The sequence below is a fragment of the Coloeus monedula genome, assembly GCF_965178545.1.
Source record: "Coloeus monedula genome assembly, chromosome: 2".
Lineage (NCBI taxonomy): Eukaryota > Metazoa > Chordata > Aves > Passeriformes > Corvidae > Coloeus > Coloeus monedula.
In genome coordinates this window covers 90093195-90120849 of record NC_138782.1, presented here as the reverse complement: position 1 = coordinate 90120849, position 27655 = coordinate 90093195, and the positions used below count along the sequence as shown (strand labels likewise).

Below are 27655 nucleotides of genomic sequence, written 5' to 3'. Positions count from 1 at the left end.
AGTTTTTCGTTATATTGTTGTATTACAGTATCATCATTCTTGTATTATAGAATCATCTCCACGCAATTTCACATTGTGGCTCACTTGAGAACTAACTCACAGTTGGAGTTACTGTGTAAGCAGCTGTTTAATTCTCGTCTTTTTATTCCCAGGAAAGTCAATGCCATCACTGCTTCATTTAAAACATACATAATCAATATCTTTTGTTATTTGTTTAGGTAGTCCAGGTTTGGAGCAAGACTCAAGGTTTCTTTAGTTGCACCTGTATTTTTTACATGTAACATCAGCAATAGTTTGCAAACTGCCTGTTGTATTACTAGGAAAAAACTAAGGGTTGAAGCTGGATGTTGGAATTTCCACTGTTCTGTAGAAACGTGTATCGTGGAGAAATCTTTTGAGCATCTGCATCCACTGTCAGCACATCAGTAGTGCTTTGATATTGGGATGATGACATGTACAAAATAATATTAGGTGCATTTGCACTCCTTGTAGTGCCAGAGGTGCTGAAATACTGACGTTTCTTTTCCTGGTCTGCATCAGTTACGAAACAGGCATCCCAGTATGTTATCCTGTATAGCCTGTAGCTGCGTGAGTTTCCTCTGTCGCTTTTCTTTTTGTCTGCTGTCCAGAATTTCTGTTGTTGTCTGCTCTCATTTTCAACCCTGCACCTCATTACTTGTGTTGCCCACCAGGGCTGAGTTAGGGATATGCATGAGGGAGTCCCAGGTTAGGTGTATATATGGGAAGCTCTGGAGAGTCAGTGTGGCAAGGGGCATGTGGGGTACTGTGATTTTCTGGGAGTCCCGCAGTCTAGTGCAGGATGAGAGACAGCCTAGGGTGGTGCTGTGCCTACAAGTACTTAATAGCTTAATGGCCTGAGTTAACTATTCTTAGGAGAAAGCCCTGAGTAAAGGTGCAGAAAGTAGTGTAAGAATGTTGGCTGAGGTGCAGAAAGCTCTGTGCTGTTTAAGAAAGTAGCATGAGCTGGCAGGGTGCTTCTCTTTTGTAGCAGGGTAGGGGGTTGGATGAAAAGCCAGACATGAACTGGCAGTGTGTGATTGCAGCCCATAAAATCGGTCAAATCCTGGACTGCATCAAAAGCAGCATGGCCAGCAGGTCAAGGGAACTGCTCAGCCCTCATGAGACCCTACCTGGAGTGCTGCGTCCAGCTGTGGGCTCCTCAGCACAAGAAAGACATGGACCTGTTTGAATGGGTCCAGAGGAGGGACACGAAGATCATCATAGGGGTAGAACATCTCTTCTACCAAGACAGGCTGAGACAGCTGGGGTTGTTCAGCCTGAAGAAGAGAAGGCTTTGGGAAGATCTAACTCTGGCCTTCTGATGCCTAAAAGGGGTTCAGTACCTTAAGGGGGTTTGTAAAATGAAGGGAGGGAGTTTTCATACAAGCAGTGACAGGACAAGGGGCAGTGGTTCTAAACTGAAAGAAGGCAGGTTTGTATTAGATGTTAGGAAGAAATTCTTTACTGTGAGGGTGGTGAAGCACTAGAACTGGCTGCCCAGTGAAGCTGTGGATGCCCCATTCCTGGAAGTGTTCAAGGTTAGGCTGGATGGGTTAACCATCCAACCTGGGATGTTTTAAATACAAGACTAATAGAATCTTGAGTAAAATTCAAGCTAAAATTAAAACAGTGCTTAAAATTAGAGACCTGAACAAACAGCAAGTGACCTGGGATTTTAGATTTAGTGAACATAAGTACAGCATACCTGAATGATGCAAGTTCTGACTTGAGAAACTCTGGTGCTTTAATGCCTCTGCACATTCAGTTGCCTCTTTTTTTTCAGAAATGAATATGATCATACATATTGCTGATTGTAGTAAAAAAACCAGAAATTACTTTTGTAGGATTCTGGGAAATGTTTAACTCAAGGTTTCCTTTCAAAACAAAAAATAATTGATTTTGTATTTGAAAATGAAACTAAAAGGAAAACATCATCAATGATGACATCTTTGTATTTGTCAACATTGCAGAAATTTTAATGAACTTTCCCTGTTATTTTAGAATTCCCTGATGGAATCAATCCTACTACAAAAGAGAGGGGTGGACCTAGAGGCCCTGAACCTACACGATTTGGAGACTGGGAGAGAAAAGGACGTTGTATAGATTTCTAATATTTAAATGTCTGTATTGCTAATAAAATATTTCTGGTTGCTGAAAAATATAATGTACAGAAAAAATCTCACCTGGATTTGTCATTGAGCTTATTGTTTCTGTCGTCCCACCACATTCTGTCATGTGATGAATTTTCTGAATAACACAATGTAATTAAACACAATGCTGCAGCTCAGATTATGGAGCTGTCAGTGGCTCAGTGTCTGCCTGGTCTTTTAATGCTGTTTACTCTGTGCAAGTATAAATGCAAGTATAGTGGTGTGAGATTGGTAGTCAGGTGCTTACTGAGATGTATAAAGGTTTGTATTTCTTCATTAATGTAAAGATTTATGTGGTGGTGTAAAAGTGTTGAAAGAACTTCACATTTTATGAAACTGGACACCATTCATCAAAAGTAGAACCAACTCTGAGGAGATCAGTAGGTCACTGATTTCACACAGTGGTTCGCTGATAAAAGCCCCTTTACTCAAGAACCTTCCCCTCTGTCCCCATTGCAGTGGGTTGGGTGTTTCTTCCTGTTTGTAGAGAAGGGACAGTCTTGTCTCTGATTGAGGACTGTAAATAGCACAATGGAGATGGAGACTTAATTTGGAGAGGGTCAACTCTTGATTGCAAGTAGTGTAGAGGTGCTCTGTATGCAATTCTAGGACACTGTTTATATCACCTGTCTTCTTCCTGCTACTTGTATTTTCTTTTGTAAGTGGAGGTGCCCTTTTGCGCATGGGCTAAATGCTGCTTGGAAAAATGCAGCGTTACTGCCTGAAACCTTGTGGTCAAAGGGGACAAGTTCTGTTAGGTGATCTAATATTGCAGGTCTTAAAACTAAGTTATCTGGCATCAAAGTAAGTATCTTTCAGTCACACTGAGCTCAGTTCTTCATTCAAGAATTTGCTTAGTCATAAGTACTGTAGTAGAGGAGTAGTAGAGGGCAAATCTACCACTTGTGTGGGTACTTACTAATGAGAGTAACTTGTCATTATTGAAATGTGTGAACGTGTGCTCTATTTCTATGCAAGTTCTTTTTGATAGCCTGAACAAATGGGTGTTCTCTAGTCTCAGAATCAGAGAAGGGTGTGGGGTTTGTGTTACTCTGGCTGTGTGTGAGCTTTGCCCAGCTTTGCCTTTGCATGGTTTAACTAGAGCATTAAAGTGTGTTGGTCTTGTCACAAACCTGCGCAGCCTCCCCTAAAACTCACTTGACTGGCAGCCAGTGGGGGAGCTCCTTGTTGACATCTGACAGTTTGCGTATCCAGTGTGTATGTTATGGACATAGTCTTGCTCTAGTTGTGAGTTTGGATGTTTGTCTCACTGTGATGATTCCCTACAAACATACTGAACGTGTTCAGTTAAACATTTATCAACCAAATACCTCACTGACAAGGAAAATGAGATTAATGAAAGCCTGTTCCTCATAAAGGGTGTGAATTAGTGGTAATTACATTTTGAACCTTTAAATTCTGCAGCATGGTTTGGATACTGGAGAATTGGTTTGTATTTATATCTAATTCATTCTAGCTTCCCTTTTGTAGAGTGACAGATCTTTCCAAAATCTATTGACATTTTCAGTTACCTAAAGATAGGTTGGGTCAGCTATCTTTAATATATGCTGTTTGTTAATTATTTCTAATAATGTTTTGCCTTTTCAGTTGCTGGTGTGTTGGAAAATACTTTCTCACACAATACATCACCTTTTCAAATAGGAAGTGGAAATTTTAACTGGAAGCTTCTGCCTTTTCTGCATCATTATTAATAGGCTTAACTTCTTAATTTGCAAAGAGGTGGTAAAATACTGCAGTTATTTTAGTTTTTAATTCTGAATCTTCTCCATGGATTGTTGCATGACTTCATTATCTTCACATACCAGGTTTTACCCTTCCCAGCACACACTCCATGAATGTTTACCTAGTTCCACTTCTTGGCATTCCTGCTTTTCAAATCTAATTGCTTTCTTCAGCATCTGCTTCAGGTGCATTACTCCCTGGATGGAGGACTATGCTGTTTCGATTTAGTAGACAAGGAACTGGTCTCACTTTTCCATCATTTTCCTTACATTTCAGTTGGTTATCTTTGGTCTCCTTCAGCTTTGTGATTCAGGGCTGACCCAAGTGCTGTCCAGGCCCCTGCTTGTCTTCTTTTATGCAGGTGATGACTGCTGCTGTCAGAGCCACAGGCAGGCAGTCCTTCCTGTCAGAGCTCAGGCAGGTCCTAGATATTCCCTGCTAGTATCCATGAAGTACCTGGATTTGGGAGATAATTCTGAAAGCACTATCGTCTGTACCAATAAGACAGAGTGTCTCATAAAGGCAGGGATTTTGCTTTCCATCAAAAAACAGAGTCACAGAATAGTTTACATTGAAATAGACCTCTTAAGATCATCAAGTCTGACCATTAACCCACCACTGCCAAGTCTGCCACTAAATCATGTTCCTGAGTGCAACATCTACGTATCTTTTAAATACCTCCAGGGATGGTGACTCAAACACTTCCCTGGGCAGCCTGTTTTAAGCTTGACAGCCCTTTCACTGAAGAAATTTTTCCTAAAGTAAAAAAGGTTGTTGTTAACCCGTGTAATAAATAGCTGCAAAGGAATTGATGCATGGAAACAGAGGATACCACTTCAGTCTTGAGCAACTTCAGGCCTTTTTTACCACTTCCAAGGCTGGTGCCAGTAACCACCAAGTATTTGCTTAACTTGTTTATGGAATGTGTCAACAAGACATAGGAAACTGAACATTTGGGCAAAATAATATGTAAGAGCCAAAGAGTGGATGCCAAGGGGCCCTCATACGTCGTCTGGCAATCTGGCATTTGCCAAAAAGAGGAGCCCAGGGCGCCAGTAATAATTAAGCACAAAATCCTATGGTACTGCAAAATCTCTTGTACCTGTCAAAGTAATCATAGTTTGAACGTAACAAATTATACAATGATATTGTAGGGTATAAGTGATCATTTCTCTTTGTTTTCTTGCATTGCCTGCAGTTGGGAAAGCAGCACTTCAGCACTTTTCGGAGCTGTCTTCCTGCTCTTCCCAGATAATTACTGTTAGCAATTCACTGGAATTTAGCATTAGGGTGAGAAAATGGCTTGGGACATTAGCTGTTAGATCAGCAATAGATGTGTTTTTATCATAAAGATATGTTTTTATCATAAATACTGATTGAATCTTTTTTTGTAACTCTTTTTGTTAGTATAAACAGCGAAAAGCAGCAGGGGTTGTATCCTAACATTTCCTGTTAACTTTCTGGGAGGCAAAGGAAAATTGTTGTGTGTGTGTAAGCAAATTCTTGCAGTACTGCAGGATGCTTGCTGCTCTGTTTCATTTTCTTTACTAAAAGTCTGTATGTTGTGTTTTGTCTTTTAAGCTTGTTTCTGGTATTCGGCATAGATACATTTGGTACATTATTAAAATTATGAAGCCTGTATTGTTTGAAGGAATTGCACCATAATTACTTTATTACAAAATACATGAAGTTTCATTTTACAGATAAAGAAAATATTTGCTATATATTGCCTTGTTTGGAAAGTATGTATTTCAGTGTTGATTTTAATTAAGTAAAAACACAAGATACATAAGAGAATCACTGTAAAATTACCTGTGATAGTAGCATGTTTGTAAAGGACCATAGAATGTTGTTACAAATATTTACTACTTTTTCAGTTGACTGCAATAAATGATGACAAATTTCAGTGGTCTGTAGTGACAGATGCATTACATGCCTTTTTATGACCCTTATTTTGGTATTTTTATTGAAAAAGCACCACACCATCTTGTTCTGAAATGTCAAGAAAAGGAGGAAAACTGCATTCATTTATAAGAGAAGATTTAGTAGTTCTGTGGTTTTTGTATTTGTTCATGAGTCAATAACATTGCATCAAGCATAGCAGAGCATAAGGAAATGATTTGAAATGTGTCTCTGTGTGCTGATGGAGATGAAAACCATGCACATTTGTGGTCACTTTCTTGCTTTTGTAAAATGCACTATAAAATACCTTTGCTTAGCTGGTGATTGGTGTTCTGTGTCAGACCAGCTGAGATGTGCAGGCTACATCCTAATGTGGGTATGGCTCTGCTACCTCTTCCAGCTCCATAACTGCTGCTTGTTTGGGGATAGTCACCTGTAATCTTCCCCAACACTTTTGTTGCAGAAAGGGTATCCCAGTAGAAATTGAATCTGAGTTACAAAATGGCAAATCCTGAGAAAAGAGCTCTATTTAAAATGAGTGCTGTAAGGGGCAGAACTAATGAAGTTCTGTTTCCTATGAATGTCTTACACCTCCTACAGATCAAGCATCTTTCTCTGTGTTCTTGTGTTGATTGACGTTATCTCCACTAGGCCAGAGCTGGGGCATCTTTCTGCCCATTTTTTCCCCCTGAGAGGAATTATTTGGACCTCTTTCCCAGCCACTGATTTCCACAGAGCTTTCAAGAGCTTAATTCTCTTAATGTCTCTCCTTGACACCTTTTCAGAATACGTTGGAGTTACTCACTGACTTTTGAAGTGTGAGGGCAGCGCAGATATTGGCCTCCCATCCATTGGAAACCAAGCTGCTGAGTGACTTTGACCGTATGTATTTTCTTCAGAAATATTCAGCATCTTTCTGCATTTTTTGCTGTGAGAACCTGTTTTTTTTCCCCCTTAAATAACATCAGAAGTGCCAGTTAAAGCTTACAGCAGGAAAGTCTTTGACATGCATTCTCCAGGCATTAAATCTCCCAGTCAGCTACAGCCTTATGCCTGTAAAAAAATCACATATTTTAATGTGATTGCTGTTTTTAGGGTGAGAGTGTTCAAAGCAGCTCTTTAAGGTCCTTACTTAAGACATTAATTTATATTGAAGCTGACATACATGGCCCATCAAAACACAGCTGTAATGGTCAAATGTTAGCTTCTGACAAAGTCAAGTGAGCTATGCAGTGGTGGTCAGGTTAGTCCTAGAAGCCAGATACTGATCTGTAGCTTCCACTCTTCTAACTGACTGTTTTGTAGTTGAGTGACTTATATAGCCATCTGTGCTTCCTTCCTAGTTGTAATGCAGGGAGATGCCTCTAAAAGGTAGTCTTGTCTTAGTATGGGGAGAGTTTGTCATTACAGATGATCAGTGGGGGTGTTTTAAGGGCACCCTCCCCGTTGACTTTAAAGGCTGCCTAAACAGCTGTCCTAAGCGAGATGCATTCAGTGTCAGCGCTGTGGTGGTGACAAGGAGTGTCCATGGACATGAGTGTGAGCTACTCAGTTCCTCAGAGGGGGAGGGTTGCAGTGAGGCAAAAGAGCCTGCAGTGCTTTTGATGCCCAGGCTCTTCCCAAACACTGCTGGCAGGGAAGCAGATGTCCAGCTCTTAGCCACCTTGTAAAAGGTGTCCTAAAATGAGAGGAAAAAGGCTGAAGCTAGTACTTCAAATTCCTTCTGCCTATCCACCTCCCAAGTAAATGCCTACAGTGTTACAGCCAGGAGGGTGACACTGAATATGCTTATACTCAGGTGACAAAAAGTATCTCAAACCTACAGATTAGTTGGGATTTTTTCTCTAATAAGGGTGAAGTTCATCAACTTAACAACTAAGCAGTCTTACCTGATGTGCTGCTGAGAGGGAGCAAAATAAAACTGGCAGACTAGGAAAAGATCATATATTTGCTCAGCAAACCTTTAGTCTGTGTGTGACTTCCTTGTGAGAGGCTAAAGAACAAAGGATAGTGTTTCCAGTTACCATTTGAAAGCTGGGGAAAATTTCACCATGTCTTAAAAGACAGAGGAGCAAGTGTTGTTTAGCTCAGGGAGTATCCTGCTTTTGGTTTACATTTTACCCCAGGGCTTTCACTTACAAGTTCTACAGTGTGTATGTGTGATCTTTAAACAAATTTTTTCCCAGATGATTTTCTTGAGACAGGACTGCAGTAGCTGTTTGGTCTGGCAGGCATATTGTTTGATTCTCCCTGGTTTTTTTTTCAAAGTGATAATGACAGCTGCAGCTCTTTTATTATTAAATTACATATTATTTAATTTCACTGTTATTTTTTGCCATCCTTGAAGTGTTTTTTTTGATAGGCTCTACCCTTAGTTTCTCTGTAGTAGTAACAGGGCACTTCGTAAAATTAATCACAAATTGCAGGTGTTTCTCCCTCTGCTTCCTTTCTTTGAAAGAAATATTTTGATAATATGAGGCATTTTTGTATGTGGAGATCTTACTGACAGCCAAGAAAGATAACTGGAACTTCTTCAGTTACATTTGACTCCCAAATTTAGGTTTTTTATTCTGTCAAAACCTAGCTTTTGTCAGAAGTCAAAGATGCAAAGAGGGAGAAGGAGATGCCTCTAAGAAGTAGCATCAGTCTCCCTGAAAGTTTTAAACATAAATCCAAATTCACATCAAGGTCCCCTTGGTGAAGGTGACTTAGCTTTTAGGTTACATTATTTAGCTTCTTTCAGAGCATGCACATGGCTGTGGTCCAGTCTGTCCAGTCAGGACATTCTGGTATGTCAGGACAGTCCCAAAACAAGCTTTTATGGTTTGATATCTTAGTTTGCACAGAGAAATCCTGTGCTAAAGTAGTACACATCTGGTACACTGTAGGCTCACCTGTGAATGACTGTGGGTATCAAAACCATCTCTGAAATGGCAGAGAGATTTGAGCAAAAGGGCTCAGAGAGCCAAGTGGTTACCTTCTGGTCCTATTGTCATCTCCATTTTGAAGATAGGCTGCGATTTATTCCTTCTTAAGAACAGAAATACCAGAAAGGTGTCTATACCTGCCACTGTTTCAGGAGATGTGCTGCATCCTCTCGTCCCCTCACTCAGGAAGACCTCTGATGGGAGAGCACCTGTCAGGGAGAGGCTGAATGACACTGAACAGGTGCAGGAGGCAGCAAATGCGCATTTGGGCAGCTGACCACCAGATGGTCCTTCCTATAAAACCGTTTGTAGAGAGCTGTGGATAATACTGGGTGTATCACAGAGGCCTGCTGGGCTCCACAAACCCTGTGTGAGGGGAAAAAACAGAATGCTCAGTGCAGGATTTGTGCAGCTTACTGTGGTGCTTCAAAGGAAGTCAGAAAGCGAAACAGCACAGGGATGCAAGGAAAGAAGAAGTATTTTCATTTTGCCATATTATTGAAATAAGGGTGGCTGGAGAATGAGGTTACCAGTAGTGTGCTGTGTTATGGAGGGTAGGGGAGGCAGGAGTAGGCTTCTCCACATGAACTGCACCAGGCCTGGGCTTAACCTGGACCCTGAGCCCCAGAAAACAGGCCTGTGTTCCTGGAGTCTTTCCTTCCATTCTTGTATGTCAAGGTTACTGTAACATCTAACTGATTTTTTATTATAGCCTTTTCTTTGTTGCAGCAAGTCCTGCAGTGCTGGTCTGGTTGGGATTCCTGCATTGCAGAAAACCCCAGCTGACCAAGAAAGCCCCTCAGCATGTCCATCAGCAGATCCCTCCTCATGTACCTCCTTTAACCCAGAATGTTTTGAACCCTTGAATTGGCAGCTTGTGGAGGTAGCTGATCCCTTGTCCCTCGGTAAGAAGAATGGCCCTGACCTGCAATGCTGCTGCATACCTTTCATGTCTGGTCATCAGCAGAAAATGGAAAACTTACTTGTTTATTTTATACCGTAATAGAAGTTTCAGTTCTTAGCTCTTTTTTGTGTTCTTCTATCTCTGCTTTGACATGATTCCAAGACTTTTTTCCTGTCACAGAAGGAAGTGTGTTTTTTCTTTCAGTTTATAGTAACAAAAAAATGGTTACGTCCTTTCAGATTGTGTTGAAACGGGACTGATGGCAGGGCAGCATTAATGATGGTGCTGGCATTCGTTTAGACCATAGCGGCACTGGAAGACATGGTGTTGGTTTCTTACCTCTGAGCAGAGGAAAGAACAATTCCTTCTTGCCTTTAGGAGAAAACTAATGTATTACGGAGCTTGCTTCATCATCTCCTGGTTGCTGGGAGAGAATTGGTACGGTATGGAATAGGTGATGAGTGGGGATACGGAAATTTGGCAAGAAATCCCTCTAACATTTTGAGCTGCCTCATCTGTAGGAAATTCTCATCCAACCTAATTTGGAATAGCAGCCCAAATTTCACTTTGTAGTCCACAGAATTCTTTCTATCTGCAGTATTTCAACAGCCAGACATATATTTATAAAACCTCAGGAGTGGTCTGGATGTCATACTGTTCTGGACACACAACAAATATTTCCTTAAGCCTGTGTCTTGTCCATTTTTAGTTTTGTTTTTTAAAAGTTAGGCTCTCTCCAAAGAAGTTGCCTTATCAAAAGCGGTTTTAGCATGAATATGCTGCTTTTCTAAACTCAAGGACAAGAGACCTGGATTTTCTGTAGATTCTGGGAAGGGTTCAGTGTGCTGGAGACTGACTACTGATAATTGATAATTTGTTGACACTGATTGGCACGCAGGGCTTTTTCCTTAGGCCATGAGCCGTAGAATGCACTGCAGTCCTTCCCTGGTGGCACACAGCAAGAGCAAGGTCTGTGGGAGGGCAGTCAGCTGAGTTTCCTCTGGACAGTAAGGCATGGACAATGTGACCCAGCATGTAGCAGTCACAGACCCCTCTCACACACCCTCTATGCTGCATCCAGTCACAAAATCATCCTTTTCCTATCGCCTCACTCCCAGTACTTTCAGCTGTTTTCCCGAGTTTCCTTGGCTACAGGCTGGGCACACAAAAGCAGCTGCAGAGTGTGTGGGTCACCCTGCTTTCCTGCTGCCCCATGTAGATGCCGGATAAGCCACAGGCTTGCTTAACAGCATCTCAGCTTTGTCCTCACAGGGCAGATGGGCTCTGCATGCTGTTAAGCCCCCGCTGTCCTCTCAGACACCATACAGACAGCAGTCTGGACTCCCAGCACGTCCTGCTGAGTACTAGTCATGGGGTTCTCTTCTCTGGTCAATAGATGTGTGTTGTTCCTATCCATGGAAGGAAACTGCCTCCCACGCAGAGCTGAAAATGAAAGTTGTAACTGTTTCTAGAACATTAATATCTACATACATTTGCATATCCTTATTCACATATCTATATATGTACACACACCCCCCTAACACCAGAATCATTTGCCGATTTCATCCCTGTGTGGGAGGTTGGCACTTTATGAAACCATTTCACAATGCATCAAAGCTTCATAGATAACAATTATAATAAAGTGTTTTATGTAGTAAAAGTACAGCTAATAGTGTTTCCTCTGGAGTTTATAAATATTCTATAGAATTTTGAAAACTGAAAAATTACAGGCAGATCAAGACTGGTTTAAAAGGCAAATACTAATGTCTCTTCTCCACTACTGAGAAGCTGTTTAGCAAATGCCTGTTTTTGTGACTAATAAAGAGGAATCCTGGTGGAATACACCAAACTGGAAAAGAACTGACAGTGTCTGCTAGAACTATGCCCCAAATCCAGCTAGGCCAGCAGCCTTCATCTGACAAAGGTATCACCAAGTGCTTTGGTAGAAGTCCTCTCGTAGAAGACATTGTGGAACATCAGTGGGACAATTTTTTGTTTCAATCTTCTGTTATCTCTTACCATGGTCTGATAGTTTAGCTTTTAAGTCTATGTAGTTTTTCAATACGATTCTCTTTCAGACCCTGTGTTCTCAAGCAGTTCTACGTCTTCTACACAAAATAAATTGTCTACAGACAGGACTAGACAAAAGGTATAAATTAACTTTGGAAATCATTTAAGGACCATTTGATCAGCTGCTCCTTTGAAACTGTTTCTAATGGTTGTTTTAATGCTGTAATTAGTCAAGAGGACCTGTAGTGTTTCCTAAGTGGGAAAAAGAGTCAATAAAAAGATAAAAATCATTTAAGTAATTTAGAGGGTAAATTTAAGATAGTAGAGACCTAAACAACTGCACATTTCTAGTGATTTTAATGTATGTGAGACTGAATCCAGTGTGAATAAAAATACATTTTTTCTTCATTGCAAATATTCAATTGAAGCCACAAGAAGGCAGGTTGGGTATTTCTCATTTGTAATAACAAAATCATTGTGCTCTTAGAGTAGTGGGAGAAGAAAATTTGAAATGCTGCCAGATGCAGTTATATTTCTCAGTGGAGAAATCTGAGTATATCAGTCTTTTGCTTAGTTCTGTTTTCAAAATTTACACTCATGAGTGAATCCTTACTTTTGCCTATTGAATTTTTTTACTTTTATTTTCACCTGAGATTGTAATATGAAAAGTATCTAATTTCTGTAATCTGTATCCTGCCTTCTAATTGCATGTGCCAAAACTAGAGGATGGAGGACAGTGTCATTCTTGGTTTCTCCTCAGGTATGCACAATTTGCTGTATCCCTGGCATTAAAAAACTATTTCTGGCCAACTGTAACCCATATTTCTTACTCTTCTCATCCAGTTGAGGCTTGTGCAGCTTCTGTACTTCACGGCGTTTGCTCTTCTACTTGTACTGCTGTTTTGCAATGGTCACAGAACTGGCACAGAATGCTTCCTTTGCATCATCAGTAAACAATGGGAAGAATTTGGAAAATATATGGAGCCTAAATCTTGGTAATCAACGTTCTCTCAGTTTGTGGTCAACAGTGCTCAGAGGCTGTGTCATATGAACTAAACCACATCAGTCCTGGCTGAAGTGTCTTTAAGAACTAGAAAAACAAGACTTAAATGAGTTTGTGTATGTGAATGAATTTACGATAGTTGGCTGATGGTGGGGAATGCCAGCCACTGCACAGGGTAAGGAATTAGAGTCTGCAGAGGGCAATAGTAATTAAAAAATTCTTTGGAAATATTCTTGTGCACATACCCCTTACTCCTTGAGTAAGAATCAACTCAAATATGATATATTCGCATATGTTACCTCTCCAAAGTGTACAGGTATTAATACTTTTGGATGCTAATCTGAGATATTTTTCAAGGCAGAGAACTTTGGACACTGTATGTAGCCTGAGAAAGCACCAGAGAAAATACAAAGAGCTGACGTCCCATTCTGCTCTCCAGGCTGCTGACATTCTTTGTGTGCATTCTTTTTTACATCAACATGTCCCTCAAAGATGAAATAGGTATCAGGAGAATTTTAGAGATATTATTCACTTAAACCCTCACAGCAAGAAGAAAGGATTATTTTCGTTGCACAATAGAAGACAATGCAAGCTGAAATACCTGAAGAGAATCAATGATGAACACAAGCATCCCGGCACACCTAACATCAACAACAATTTGCACAACTAGAGACATCTAAACAAAATTTGAGATAACACTGTTCAACCAGGTGAAGGTCAGTCTGTGTGTGAAAAGAGTCTGCTTCTCAGACTCCCTACCAGTCAACATCTGCAGGCTATTTCACACAGCATAGGAGCTTATGTCAGAAAAAGGTATGTAACTGTCTTCCACTAAAGGCCACAGAGGATGAGAGAAACATGGGAGGAGACCAAGAAGCTGCATCTCTTGGTTAGACTGAGGTGGAAGCAAACACATGCTGTCCTTGGGCAAATGACCTCTTGAAAAAAATCAGCTAACCCCCAGATTTTAACACACTAAGCCATGTGTGTCACATTCGGACTGCCTGTAGCATGTGCACACTTTGTCAGTTCTTACATGCCTTGCTCAGAGCAAGTACATCTGTGTGTGACCAGAATAAAACTCAGAAGGAGCAATGTTGTCAGTGCTTGTGCATCACCTTAGGCTCTTTTGGTCACTTTAAAGTGATTCTTTTCTGTAATACTCAATAGCTTTTCTCAGTTTTTACCCTTCCAGGAGATTTTTTTGTCAGGGTTTCATTAATATTTGAAGGAGGAGAAATCCTATTTCTTTTTCACTTCAATTTACTATCAAATTATTTTCTTTTATAATATTTTTTTTCACAGTGTCTATGCTGCAAGTACAATTTATACAAATTGCATCTGTGGATGTTGTTTATCTTTGAAAATTTGAAGGTAGAGAGTAGGACTCCTCACAGCAATCATTCACTAATAGCAAAGCTTCAAGTTTTGCCAACCATGTAAATTTCATCTGATATATTTTTAAATGTTTTCATTCACCCACATTTGTATTAACAAAAGTTAAAAAGCTTCAAAAATATTTATGCTCTATTTTTAGTTTACTAGAAAGGAGCTTTTGCGTAGCAGAAAACATTACTCTTTTGTTTCAACCATATATAAAAAATGGCAGCTTTAGGACTAAACCAGAAGGCTTTACCTCCACCTGTATAAGCCCCACAGCTAATGTAAAACATGTAAAGCACCCAGTGAATGCATTTTCAAGCCCCACTGGTACCCACCCACTGGGCACCTCTCAGCTGGAGACCAGCTCTGCAGCCTCTTCAGTCTTCACCCTGATTTTCTCAGGTGCAAGAACTTCTAAGGAGTCTTCAGCTTAAGAGATATGAAATCTAAGACACATGAGGTATTCAACCTCAGCCAGAAACAGAGTCAGAAGTGGGAAAACCTGCTTACTTTCCAATTCTGCTCCCCTGATGTATATTCTTGGGAGCTTCAATTCCAGGGTGAATCATGCCAGAAACTCTTTTGTAGCTAAGGCATCGTAAGGCTGTAAAGGGTCAACACAGTGAGGCAGCTGCTCTCAAGTGCAGGAAGCACGCGTTTCCTTGAACCTCAAAATCCATGCCATCTTCTGAAAATAAATGCAAAGCAGATATTTCAGAAAGAAAAATGAACACCAGGCAAACACCTTCACCTTAACCCAAGTTCCTGGGATGCAGGACTTGATGATAAAATGTTATTTAGCAGCACTTCACCTCTATAAATCTGGTATCACATTAAAAGTAGACCAGTACATTATGTCCATTGTATTCATGGGGAAACTAAGCCCTTGGAGGTGGAATGACTTCGTCAAAACCAGATCTGGGTCTACCTGTATTTGATTAGACCCATTTCATCCAGAAAATATGCTAGCTCTGAACAGCCACCACACACATCACAGGAAAGTATAAGAAAACCCACTTATATGTGTTGACAAATCTGCCAGCTTACATTATTGTGAGGTGCAGAAGGGAGGCTGATGCAATTGCTGTGTTAAATCTTCAGTCAAAAAAAAAGCCATAGGAAATTATTTTTTCTTTCATATGATACAAGTAGCTTATGGAAATGTGTGCTAGGAAAAAAAAAAGATGAAAAAGCTCAGAATTGTAGTTTTAATTTACACTGTCAATGTCACGCAACTCACCCTGAAATTAGAGAGCCACCTAAAGAGCTTAGTTAATCTGTCACGTCTCCAAAGGCTGCAACTCAAAGGACATGAAATCTTGTCTTTAACAATTGAAATGCAAAGTGAGAAAGTCACCAAGAATATAAGGAACTTGTATAATACTGACATGGATAAATTTCGGTACTGGAGTGGCACCCAGGGAAATTTGCTGCATGGTTATCTGAGGCTCAGGCAGTGAAATTCAGCTAAAACCACAGGAAGCTGTGAATTGCTTGCAGTGTTTTGACTGTCAGGACTTCAGAATCATCAGGGACACAGAAAAACCATACTTACTGCTTATCTTGAGAGATTTCATGGAAAACAGCCTCAATCTAGAAATGAAATTAAATGTTTATTAAAATCCAAGTGTAATCAAACTAAAAATCACCTACCATGGAAATAGCAGAGGAAGACACCAGTCCAACAATACCTTTCCATCAGAAGTGATTCAAACAAAATTTTGGGTTGCATTTTTCCATTGGTTAAAAGTCATACTATCATCATCAGTCTCCTCTGAGTGAGTTGAAGAGGTTCAGCAGTCTATTTCAGCATTTCATACTTCTACGGAGTAGTGTGTCAAAAGGATGACGTTTTACATGGCTGTGTGATTATCAGAATTTAAGAACTTTTGTAGTTTGGAAAGATCTAAGGTTTGTTAGAACTATAAATTTAAATTAATTGTCATCACTTATAATATGCTACCATTTTATTTTAACCTTGTTAATTCAGTTATTAAGAGCCCTCTGCTAAGGCTAACCACTTTTTATGACCTAGTAAAGAGAATACCAAAAGTCTTATCTGGCATTAAAGAGCTGTCATGGATATAAATGCTCTATGCATGGATATTAAAGACAATTCCTATCAAACTATGATAGTAAGAATATGTAGAGATAATGGCTGACCTTGGGTGTGTCATTTCAACTGAAGATTCACAGATGATCTCAGTCATCAGAATTGTAAGGACAACATTGCTTATTACAAATTGTGCTTTAGAGAGCAAGTAATTATGTTCTGCCTAGCACTAGACTGTTATTAAGTGTGCAGTGTTACAACAACATTTAAACAGAGCTCTGAGTCTAAATTACTGTGACACAGGAAGTATTCATGTATTATGTGGGATACCTTATTTCAATACTCTGCATGTTCCAGGTCATTCCTGCAACTGATCTGATTAATAAAGACCCTTTGTGCATAACATCCAAGAAATGAGCAGGGTGTAGCAACGTACTAAAGCTATTGGTATGAAGCAGCAGTTGCTACCACAGGGCACAGCTTTTTCTTGCCTTTCCTGCAATAGGAAAGGAGCACCCCACTCTGTAGCACAGGCTCAGTTCTGCCCTTGCTGAGGAAAAGAAATAGTCAGCTCTGCTGTTCCATGCACTTACCCCTGCCTTCACAGAGTCAGGTACTGATATTTAAAAAAAAAAAAAAACAGCAACAACAAAAAAAGCAGTGCTTGCTTGTTAAATGATCCTCTTTAGTAGTCTTAACATCACATGTAAGATACATTATTTATTTTTTTTTAGTCTTGAATATCTCTGCTGTCTATCTTATTCATTATTTTATAGTACTCTGTTACAGGCTCCATATTTTTAGGAGATAAATCCTACCCCTAAAGATTTGCAGTGCATGCTGGAACTATGCATGGGAGTAAAGCCTGAAAATAGACCTTCTTTCTGCGCTTCAAGGGCCCTAGAACAACCTGGCAGACAAGTGACATTAAAGAACACAAAATGAAGATTCAGAAGCAAGAAATGAGTTGTGGAAAGTAGATCTTGATCTTGCATTAAAACAAGTGTACATTTTGTAGATAATTTTTAGAAATGAGGCTATATAGGACTTGTCTTGGAGTCTCTAGCAGTCTTTTTTATTACTACAGAATGTCTTCAAACCTGCCCTGTGATTCTTACAAGATCAATCTTTTCCCTTTTCTCTCTGTGACTTCTGCACCCATTATCTTGCTAGACTTTTTGTTCAATAACCTTTTCCTTTGACTTCCTAAATAAAAAGATCATTTCATATTCAGTATATTAAACGCATGGCTTTCAATGTATGTCTCAGAACAGTACACTTCAAGAAAAAGAAATGTTTTCCAGATAAAACATCAGAATGAAATAAACACAGAAACATTGTGCCTTTGGGGAGTAAGAAAACACTCCAGGACTGATTATATTTGCCAGAACACTGAACATGGACTCATCAGATTGATTAAGTCTGTCATAACAACGAATCACGAAGCTATAAAAGACAAAATTCAATACTCTTTCTAAAGATAGAAGCCTATTTTTAAACTATCAAAATAATACTGCATTTAGAAAATCCCTGTTGCTTTTCTGTACAAGTATTTTGAGCAGCACTTCGGTATCAAAGATGCTGTAGTAATAAAAGCACAGGCATTGCAATGGTAATTTTTCTTTTTTACATGACAAATGTAAGTGTGGGCCTGTGTCAGTAAAGACAAACGTGGCAGGTAACAGGTAACCAGTGCCACACGGCAGGAAAAGGAAAAAGGAAAAGAAGGGAAAAGGAAAGGGAAGGCAAGGCAAGGCTAGGCTAGGCTAGGCTCAGGGGCAAAAGACCAGCATAGATTCTGTATTGAGAGAAAAACTCCTCTTGAAAAGCAATGCAATTATGAGGGGCTTGCCACAAATATCTCGTATTCTGTGAAAACTTGATCTGACCTGGAAAGAATTCCAGAATCAGCCTAAAGCCAGGAGTAAAAAGTTGAAGCAAACTAATCAGCTGGGGGGAGTCCCAGTCAGATGCCAGTCCAGTAATTTCCTGTTCTCCTGCACGTCCTGTGCAGGGCCATGCAACTCTTTGAGAGCTGCAAATTCTTGGAGTCAGAGCTCATATTCTCCTGACATCACACTTCCTGTGCAGTATAACTGCAAGTTTTGTACAAAAACCAAGGAAAACATCACATCAGCCATCACTGACTACATGCTTCAAGAGGCAGAAACACAGGATGGTTTTTTATGCGAGATGTAGCCACTGCCCTTGGAACACATACAAATATGTTTCTCCTCAAGCAAAAGGTCACAGAGGTACTGAAAGAAGAGCTTTTTTTTTCTTTAGTACAGCAAATCACTTTTCTCATTTCTTGAGTATCCAGTAGCTGAGGAAAAACGTTTTCCTGCAGATATAAGCTCAGCTTGTGAGTGCTATGGACATTCTTTTCTTGATGAAAGACTCACTGCTCACTAAAAATATCCAGCTTTTGAAGTAGAAATTATTCTCCTTCAGCATCTCTGGACTGTAGAGACACTGGGAAGGCAGTATGATTTGCTATAACCCTACCCCCTCAGTCTCCCTCAGTGTGAGATTATCTCAAAGGAGAAAAAGTAAAACAGAAGTATTTAAAACGTTTGTCCTCAACTTTTCCACTTTTCTGAGGATGACTGTAAGACAAAAATAGGTAGAATTTGCAGGACCACTGCAGACTTCCAAACAAGTAAGATACAGTACACAATTATTAATTACTCCTTATCATAAAGGGCATTGACAAGATAAACACTGATTTATTCACACTAGTATTTAAAGAGTACTGCAAAAAAAAAGAAGGAAAAACAAAATGTTCTAGAGGAAAAAATACATCTCAAATGCTATGTATATCTAGATTCTATTTTGTCTGGAACAGTCTGAAGCTTGCAATTCATCAGTTAGTCCTTAACCCACACTCGCTGCAAGTTCATTACTTCATTGGAGGGAAAAAGGACTACATGAATCACAGTTCCTATTGTTGAAGAACTAAAATTAAGATTTGTGAAGATCAAAAACTGTCCTAGCTTTAGTGTCTCTCTAGCCATTTACCCATCAACAAAATATTTTTAAGCTTCAAAGACAATCTTTTGCACAGTAGGACATGAAACAGTAATAACAATGGAGCTCAGCTCCCCCTCTTTGTATTTTCTTTCCATATTTTTCGCTAGTATTTCAAATTTATGATTTTTCAACTGATTTTACATCTGATTATTGCTCTTCTTCTTGGCTAGATATCAATGACTGCTGATACCTAAGGCTGGTATTCGTATCCTCAAAGCCCAGCTGAGCCAAATGCGTGACTCACAAAGTTCCATCTAACAGTCTCTGTGTTCAGAAAACCCAGTCTTACAAGGAGATTAATTGAAATGAGAAGACTCAGACCGAGACATACAAACAGCCTTAAATAACTGAAAATACACCATGAGCTTGGAAAGTGCAAAGCATTTAATTTTTAAGATCTCTTCTGTGCTTCCACTGGAACCATATGGAGCTTACATTTCCTTATATTCTACACCTACACTATCCTACATTATAATTCACATGAGATTATAGTGGTCTAATACATGCATGAGTTCAAAACATAATAGAGGATATTAGCTCTACAGTATGGTATTTTTCCTGAGCTTACACAATTATGACTGACAGCAAAGGTCATTGAAATGTATTTAGTCATCCTTCTATTTAATTTGCAGTTTCCCCCTCAGGCACTAATTTGTATTTACAATTAAAATGCAGATTTACTAATAACTCTCAAGAAAACAAGACTGTTGGTGAAGTATCAGAATTTCTGTCTCAATTTTCAGAATTGCAGTCACATCACAGTCTTTCTATTTCAGTGTATTTCAAATGCTCAGCAGCTATAGAAATCAGACTGCCTTATGTGGAATGTTATAATGTCAGTAATTCATCTAATAACCAGGTGCTTGTCTCTGAATAAAAGGAAGAACCAAGAAACTGGAGGAAAGATTTACTGTCTCTAATATCTCATCTCTCTAGTCAAGTTGCTGTACAGAAACTAGAATTCATTGAAAATGCAGCCTCACCTATAAATCTTGGTCCTTTAATACTTTTTAACCATCTTAGGAGTGACACTATCACTGTTTGGTTCATTGGCCAGGTAGTAAGTGCTCAGACTGTAAGAGCACATGACTCATGCCACTCCTGGGGCAAGCCCACAACGCTTATCAACCAGAGTTCCCATTGCAGTGCCCCTACAAGGCTGTCAAACACATAATACTCATTTTGGGGCTGATGAGATATGATCTTGTTACTCCTGTGTACACAGTATATTCAGTGATAGTTTCGAAAGTCGTGTCCCCAACAACTTTTGCATTGTATAAGGCTTCTTTTCATTGCATCAGTATATTCTGTCCTATATAGCTTAGGTTTTGTAAAGTATAAACTAATGCATTATGTTCAAATATACATGTAGTTTGTATATTAACATTAAAAAGGTTTATCACAGCAGATTTAAAATTGGGCTTTGAAAATGAAATTTTCTGAATTTCCACAGCTGGGGTTTGTTATGTTTTGTTGGGATTTTTTTTTGTAAAAAAATACTGAATCTTTTAGCACTGTTGAATTTGTTTTCAGGGCTGTATTTTTCTTCTTAAATAAAGAATAAAAATATGTGGAAACTCTTGGTATAGTTATAGACTCTCTGATACAGATATTATTTCATGTAATCTGATGTTATTATGCCTTCCTCCTTTTTTTTTTTTTTTTTTTTTTTTTTTTAGAAAATGCCAGAGCTAGAGCTGAGCAGGAATTGTCCTACACAAAGTACATTGCTGAAAAATTCTAATTAATTAAAAACAATGCTGAGAATCCATTTCTCAGATGTCTATCTTTTCCCCTCTCTACCCTTTATTCTCAATTAGGAGGCACAAATGATCAAGAAAGGCGTTCCTTTCCTTCTAACACAGGCCCTTCCAGATGGTAATTCAGCTCACCCCAGTCAGACACCTGTCTGAGAATATGGTAAACCACCTTCAGGAATGTCTGTTTCTCTCCACTGGCTATCAAGGGTAGACAGGGTGACAGGCTCATAGCTCAAGATTTTCTTAATTTTGGATAGAAGTTGCATCTGAAGTGTTTGCTGAAACACAGTGGTTACAGTCAACTTTTCAGGTTCCGGCATTCTCTGTTCTCTGCTAGCCAGGGATCACAGGTACCACATTATCTGACACTGTGGGCTGCCCAGACTCTGCAGCCTGACAAGCCAACTTGGAAGAGCCCAGTTTCAGAAACATTACTGAAAGGTTCATTTCCCAGGAAGTTTTATATATATATATATATTTGCATGTATATGGATATATATTACTTTTTTTTAAGAGCATGAAAATATCTGAATCAAAAATGAATCAGAAATTCTCAACAACGCTAGATGGAACCTCTCTTATTTCTGGACTTTGATATTTAAAGATGAGGCATTAGAGAAACACAGCTATTTTAACACCTGCTTTCATTCCAGTTAATAACTGCACCTGATACATTCTTCCCCATTAAGTCAAATTTATGCTAATACTGTCCTGATTATCAAATACTATTTAAGGCTGGTTTATGGGATGATTTCTGAATAAGGTAGGTGTCTAGATTCAGTGAATTTCAGCTATCAGATTATGAACTTCACAAACTCTCTATAGGTATCCCTGCAAAACAGTGGAATAGCCTGCAGAATGACAAGTAGTGACAATTAGGGAGAGATTTTTCTCATGCTGGGTAAATCTGTGCTTTTACAGAACACAACACAATCTTTAGTATTGAAAACCACAGAACCCCGGTGTTAAAGTTACTTTATGGAAAATTCAGTTAGCCTCGTGAAATTCACTCAGTTCTGAAGATACAGGTCTTGAAACACAAGGCATGTACTTAAACAATTCCAAAACTGGATTGCATAGGCTGTGCTCTACCAGGCTTAATGAAAGGTGAAGCAAAGGGCACTGAGCTGACAGGCTCAGCATGACAACTGTGTATCTTCTTTTGAAGGAGCAACATCTCTGGCCTCTCCTCGCTACATGTCACGGCATGGTGTGGGCAGACCTGAACTCGTTCTATAAATCATACTGTATCCTGAAAGACATCTTTTCTTCCTTTTTTCCCCCCTCTGAAAAATGCTTCCGGCAATAACTTGACATCTACAGCATTCTGCTACTCTTTAGGATCTCGAAAAAGCAGCAAAGGCACAGAAGGGATACAGTTTTGTCCTCCTTCAATTCATTTGAGCTCTGAGGGAAACACCTAATGATGTATTTACAGCATGCTGTTTTCAAAGCACTATCTATTAAAATATTAATAACCTATTCTCTCATCCCATGGTGAAGCAGGTGATTTCATATTTCTACTACATTACAGAAGCAGAAGTACTTAGAAGGATAATTTTCAGAGCTGAACACAAGAAGCACATCTTCATGCTCAACAGTTAGAAGATGATATCCCATGTCAATTAAGATATAACATCTAGGTTTAGGGCACTAAGGGCAAAAACACATACTAAACAAGACAGTCTGCACTTGTGTGGGCTTTTTCAAGCGCAGGAACTGGATCAATAGCCACTTTTCATGGGAAGCATCACTGTATTTGTTTTAGAATCAGAGAAACTGATGCGCATTAAATTAAACCAATTGCTTAAAGCTATTCAATACCTTGTGGCAATATGGCAGAGAGTTTCAGACTACATGTAACCTACAGGTCAAATCTGTCACACAGAAAAGCAGCTACTCTTTTCTTTTTCTTTCAAAATGGCAATGCTGCTGCTTACCTAGCGTGTGAGAGGCAAGTTCATGTCCTTTTCTCTCTCTACCCAGGGCTCTTGCCTTTCTGAAAAGCATCCTGTTTCTCAGAATCCTGGGATAACAGCAAGGAGTAGAAGCTCCCTTTCTAGATGAAGCTGGTTTTCTCTAAAAAAAAATACCAGAAACAAACCAAACAGTAATTAAAACCATTTTGGGCTAGAAAACAGTTATGTGCTTGTAGATGAAGTATTCAGCTAGAAGAAGTCAGTCCTGTTTAATGTCATGTTTAAGCAGCCAGGACTGTTGTGCTTCCATAACCGAGTCTCTAGGCAAGGGCTAATGGCAAATATCAGGATACAGTAACATTCGTGTTACAAACCTTCTGCTGCAGCAAGTCTTTGTCTTTTGGCATTGTAAGGCAGCTGGAGCTCAGTTTTGCTGTGCCAGTCTGTATTTCTGGTTTTAACCCTTAATGCCTGCTCCAAGTAGGATGCTAAGCCCTCTAGTAGAATTATGTATTTATACCATATCCTCATTTTGCAACCTCACACCCAGTAACTCATTGGCCAGGAGACTCTCCCAGTGTACAGGCAGACCTTAACTCTGTATTTCTCGAAGGGAGATCTAAACATATTTTCCAATGTTAGGTGCTAGTTTAACTACTAATTAACTTGATGTGTAGTATTTTCTTTTTTTTTTTTCCTCTTGGAACTCTTCCACACTTAGGGGATATTTAATTCATCATTGTCTCTGAGAAAAAGAAAGATACAGAGAATGATTCAGTAATTTAGTGGCTGAGAGGGAAAAGACCTGAATTTCCATCTGCCTCACATAAGTATTTTATAGGCTATATATAGGCTTCAGCTCTTTCCAGAAGGGTTGGATTAGAGGCAAAAAAAAATACAGCAAGCTAGAATTGATCTGACAAAAAGGATGTTACTGGTGAACAGACTGTGTAACAGAGCAGTCAGCAGCGGCAAAGGGACCTGATACAAAATGGAGGAAGGGGACAATAGAGACATGGTATTTTGGAGGGGCAAAGTGTAGAGGTGCAGTCTTGGTCCCAGAAAATCAGCCTAGGCTATGCTTTTCTGCAGGTGCTTTGTATCCAACTCTGACTTCCCCGGAGCATCTCACCACCTACGCAAGAGTAAAAAATCAAAAAAGCACCGGTTTCCTCACTGTAAGATCTCTGCTGCCCATACAGCTTTATTTCAGACAGAAACACATACTCTCGGAGAAAGTTCAGGGGCAAATTTCAGCTATGGCAGTGTCCATTCAATCAAAAGGCTGTAAGAGCTTTTTTTTTTTCTTCCCCAGCACTGGTCTGGAGGAAGAGACAGCTGCCCCAAGGACACGGGTGTCCAATCCCACGGACGCTAGCAGGTCCCTTAGCTGTGTGTTTTGGGTGGGCTGCTAAACACAGGGACACGGGTGTCCAATCCCACGGCCGCCGGAGACCCTGGGCCGTGTGTTTTGGGGTATTTGCCGCCAGCCGGAGCGGCGCGGGCTCCAGGACACCCCCGGGGCGGGGCGGGGCGGGGCGGGCGGCGCGCGCACAGGTGCGGCGGCTCGCGCCGGGCCCCGCCCTTCCCCCGGGCACCACCTGCTGGGCGGGGTCACGCGCCGGCGGATGGATACACCACCTGCTCGCCAGGTGCCCCCTTGTCCCCGGGCGCCGCTCCGTGCCCTCCTAAAGCCAGGACGGCGTTTTTTGCTCTTTGGAAAGCGCCTCCAAGGGGCGGCATCGCGGCCGGCATTAGGGACCCGGCGGACTATTTGTCACCCCAGAATAAGGGGCTGCCGTGGCCGGGGGTGGGCGTGTGCGCGCGCGCCGTCCCGGTAGGGGGCGGAGAGGGAGGGAGGCGGATGTGTCCGCGTCCGCAAGTAGATCCGGTTGAGGAAGTCGGCGCTCGCGGCCGCCGGTTCCCGTGGCCGCGCCAGGGCAGGAGCGCTCCCGGCCCCGCTCCAGCCGCGCTCCAGCCCCGCCATGGCCACCCGCTCCTGCCGGGAGAAGGCGCAGAAGCAGAACGAGCAGCACCAGGCCATCCTGGCCAAGCTGCTGCGGGAGGAGGACAACAAGTACTGCGCGGACTGCGAGGCCAAGGGTACGCGGGGCGGGGGGCGCGGGGCCCGGCCCGGGCGGGTCCCTGCCCCAGCGGGTCCCGGCTCGGGGCGGCTGCGGGGGCCGCGGAGGGGCCGCGCCACGTCCGCAGGGGCGGCGGGACCGGCGGGCGGCTCCGCCCGACACCGGGCCCGGGGGCAGCGGCGGGGCGGACAGGCAGACAGCCTGACCTTTCCATGTGAGCCGCTTTCCGCTCGCTCGTCCATGGGCCGGCTGCAGCCGCCTTGTCCTCCAGCGAGGAACCCCCAGCCGGGGCTTTATGCAATGACTGGCCCAGCCCTTTCCTGAAGTTTCACGGCCGCGTCCGCTTCCTGCGCTGCCAGGTATCGATCCAGAGCGGGCTGTGGCCTTTGGGAAGGGACTGGCCGATGCCAGGGTAGGTGCCAGATGAGTTGAATGTCGAGTGTTCAAAACAATTACCCCTGCCGTGCTGACTCAGTCAGGATTCCAAGCTCTGTGAATCTGGATGTCTGAGTCTGGTTGAATATGTCACAGATGTGGCTTTGGCGGTGAATGGAATTTTAAAGATTATATCACTGTCAAATCTTACAGTGCTTTAGTCTAATTTTTCTTCCTGCACAAAAGTATATATATATATTTGCATTTGTATTTACCTTGGATTCTGTGGCTTTCAAATGGAGAAATGTAGCACATCCCTCTTTCATCTAAAGTAAATTTATTAAGATCTTACTCTAAATAAGGTGACTGCACAGTAAGTTATTAAGTGTAATGCTTCCTGAATAACAATTAGGAGTTGACACTATATGATTAATGCCAGAGCTGCCTTGCTCAGTCCTTCTCCACATCAAGTGGAGGTGAAGTATGAGTGAGCTTCATTTGAGCAACCAGAAATGGCGCTGTCTTTGTAAATTCTCTTCCCATCTGTGTGTGCTTTTTTTTCACTGTGTACGCAAGTCATGCAGTGCACAATCAGAAAAAAACTGTATTTTCCTAATAGAAACTCGTAGAAGTATATAATATGGATTACACCAAATATAATGGGCCTTTATGTTTTGTAAGTAACTCTGCCTAACCGTTTTCTAGCACAGCTCCTCTTGCCCCCTGATGGCTGGTTACCATGTAAAAGGCTCTTCGTAACCAGTGACTTTCTGGAAAAAGCATGTTTGTATTCTTTATTATTGGCACTTTGTATTTCTGTGCTGAATGCTGCTTGGAGTTGCTTGCTGATGGAATTCCATATGTATGTTGTTCTGTAGCATCAGCCTTAGGGCTGTGTTACTCAAGATTAGAGTCCAGAATTCCCCGATTACTGCTCGTCCTGTCTTCTGAGTTTTCTCTTTCTCTCGCTTTGAATGTGTATGTAGCCCTCAGTGCTCACTATCTTTTGCCCTTTCAGTTCAGTAGTGGTGACACTTTCAGCTTCCTTTTCTTATATTTGTATTGATGAGTGTTTTTATTCACTGTTCTTTTCTTTGGTGCTTTCTTTCATAAGATCAAGCTTTGGTGTGTCTTGAATTTGGTTTTTTTTCTGTTCAGGTTCTGGAGGACCTACCAATCTCTTGACCAGGCTGCCTTCTGCTAGTACATATTAATTCAGTTTTCAAATTTCTAGTAGACTCTTTTACTTAGGTGCCTGCTCAAATCTGATGGTACTTCTGAAAGCTTCTTGCTTTTTGCTTTTGCTCAATTTCTCCTTTGCTGTCTCTCTGTATGCCAGAAGCATGGCTTGTTTCACCCTGTCCCAGGAAAGCTGGCATGAAAATACTGGGTGATGCAATGTGAGGGACTTGTGGTTTGGCAGTTTCTTTTTTATTTATTCTATTTCTCCCTTCAAGTTTAATTTGCATTTGCTTCATCCTGTTCTGGCAATTTTTATTTTAAATCTTGTATCATGCTAGCTTTGTAGTGCTATCTGACTTTGCCTGTACTGTGTATGTTTGGGTTTTTTTAATAGTTGGAAGGAAGAGTGTGGAATGATAAACTTTCTCTAGTTGCAGCTCTTCTAAAGGCACTTGATTGAGACATGGCCATATAGACACAGTTTGTGCCAATTTCTTACTTGAAGTTTAGGAAGTTTCCTTCTAGGAAGGAGAGTTGTGTGAACAATGTTGAGATGCCTCCACTATACCCTGAAGTCTGGATTTCTGTATACTTCCAGAAGACAGCTCAGGAAAAAGGAAACATTATCAGTTGTTTAGTTGAAAATGAAGCTTGTCATGACCATGCAATGCCACTGTTGAACTCTTGCTTATTATATTAGTCTTTGTTGAAACTTATTTACCAAAAGAGGTGAGAAGGCTGCAGCCAGCTGTTTTCTCCTAATATGTTTCATGCTTAATCCATGGTGTTTGAGTGCTCATGACTTGCTGCAGTGTGGCAAAGCTGTAGTTTTGCTAGTCCTGGAATGCAGAGCTGTCTGAGGCAGCAGCTTAACGTGGCTCTGTTAGCTAACAGAGCCTGCCAGCTGTCTGGCTTTCCCCAGCTTGTGACAGTCTCCTTCACCTCTTGCAATCAGTAACAGCATCCATTTGATATCTGGTCATGTTTGTTACTAGTCTGGATTTCCCTATGGTCAGTTCCACTGGAGAGCCTCTTCATCCTGGATTCTGCAGGGATTGTGTCAGTCTTAGTTCAGTGTGGTTTTAGTTTTCTTAATGCAATTTATTCATTTTTCTTTGAAATGTTGTCCCCTTTCATTTCCCTTACTTTCCTGTTGTGTGCGAGTTTTGCTCCTTTATCTGTCCTTCTCCTTTCTGTTGCTCAGTG

The 27655-nt window shown here is 40.9% G+C and overlaps 1 protein-coding gene across 4 annotated transcripts in view; it reads left to right on the top strand.

Annotated features, from left to right (window-relative positions):
* Positions 1 to 27655, top strand: part of LOC309570236 (stromal membrane-associated protein 1-like) — a 122062-nt gene that overhangs the window by 5022 nt on the left and 89385 nt on the right. For 2 of the 4 annotated variants that reach the window (XM_082276912.1, XM_082276911.1), the window contains exon 1: positions 24722 to 24911. The exons of the other annotated variants lie outside the window; for them this stretch is intronic. In XM_082276912.1, the coding sequence (XP_082133038.1) occupies positions 24794 to 24911 (118 nt within the window). In that variant the 5' untranslated portion in view covers positions 24722 to 24793. Of the gene's footprint in view, positions 1 to 24721; positions 24912 to 27655 lie in introns of those variants that run through there. 4 annotated transcript variants of the gene reach the window in all.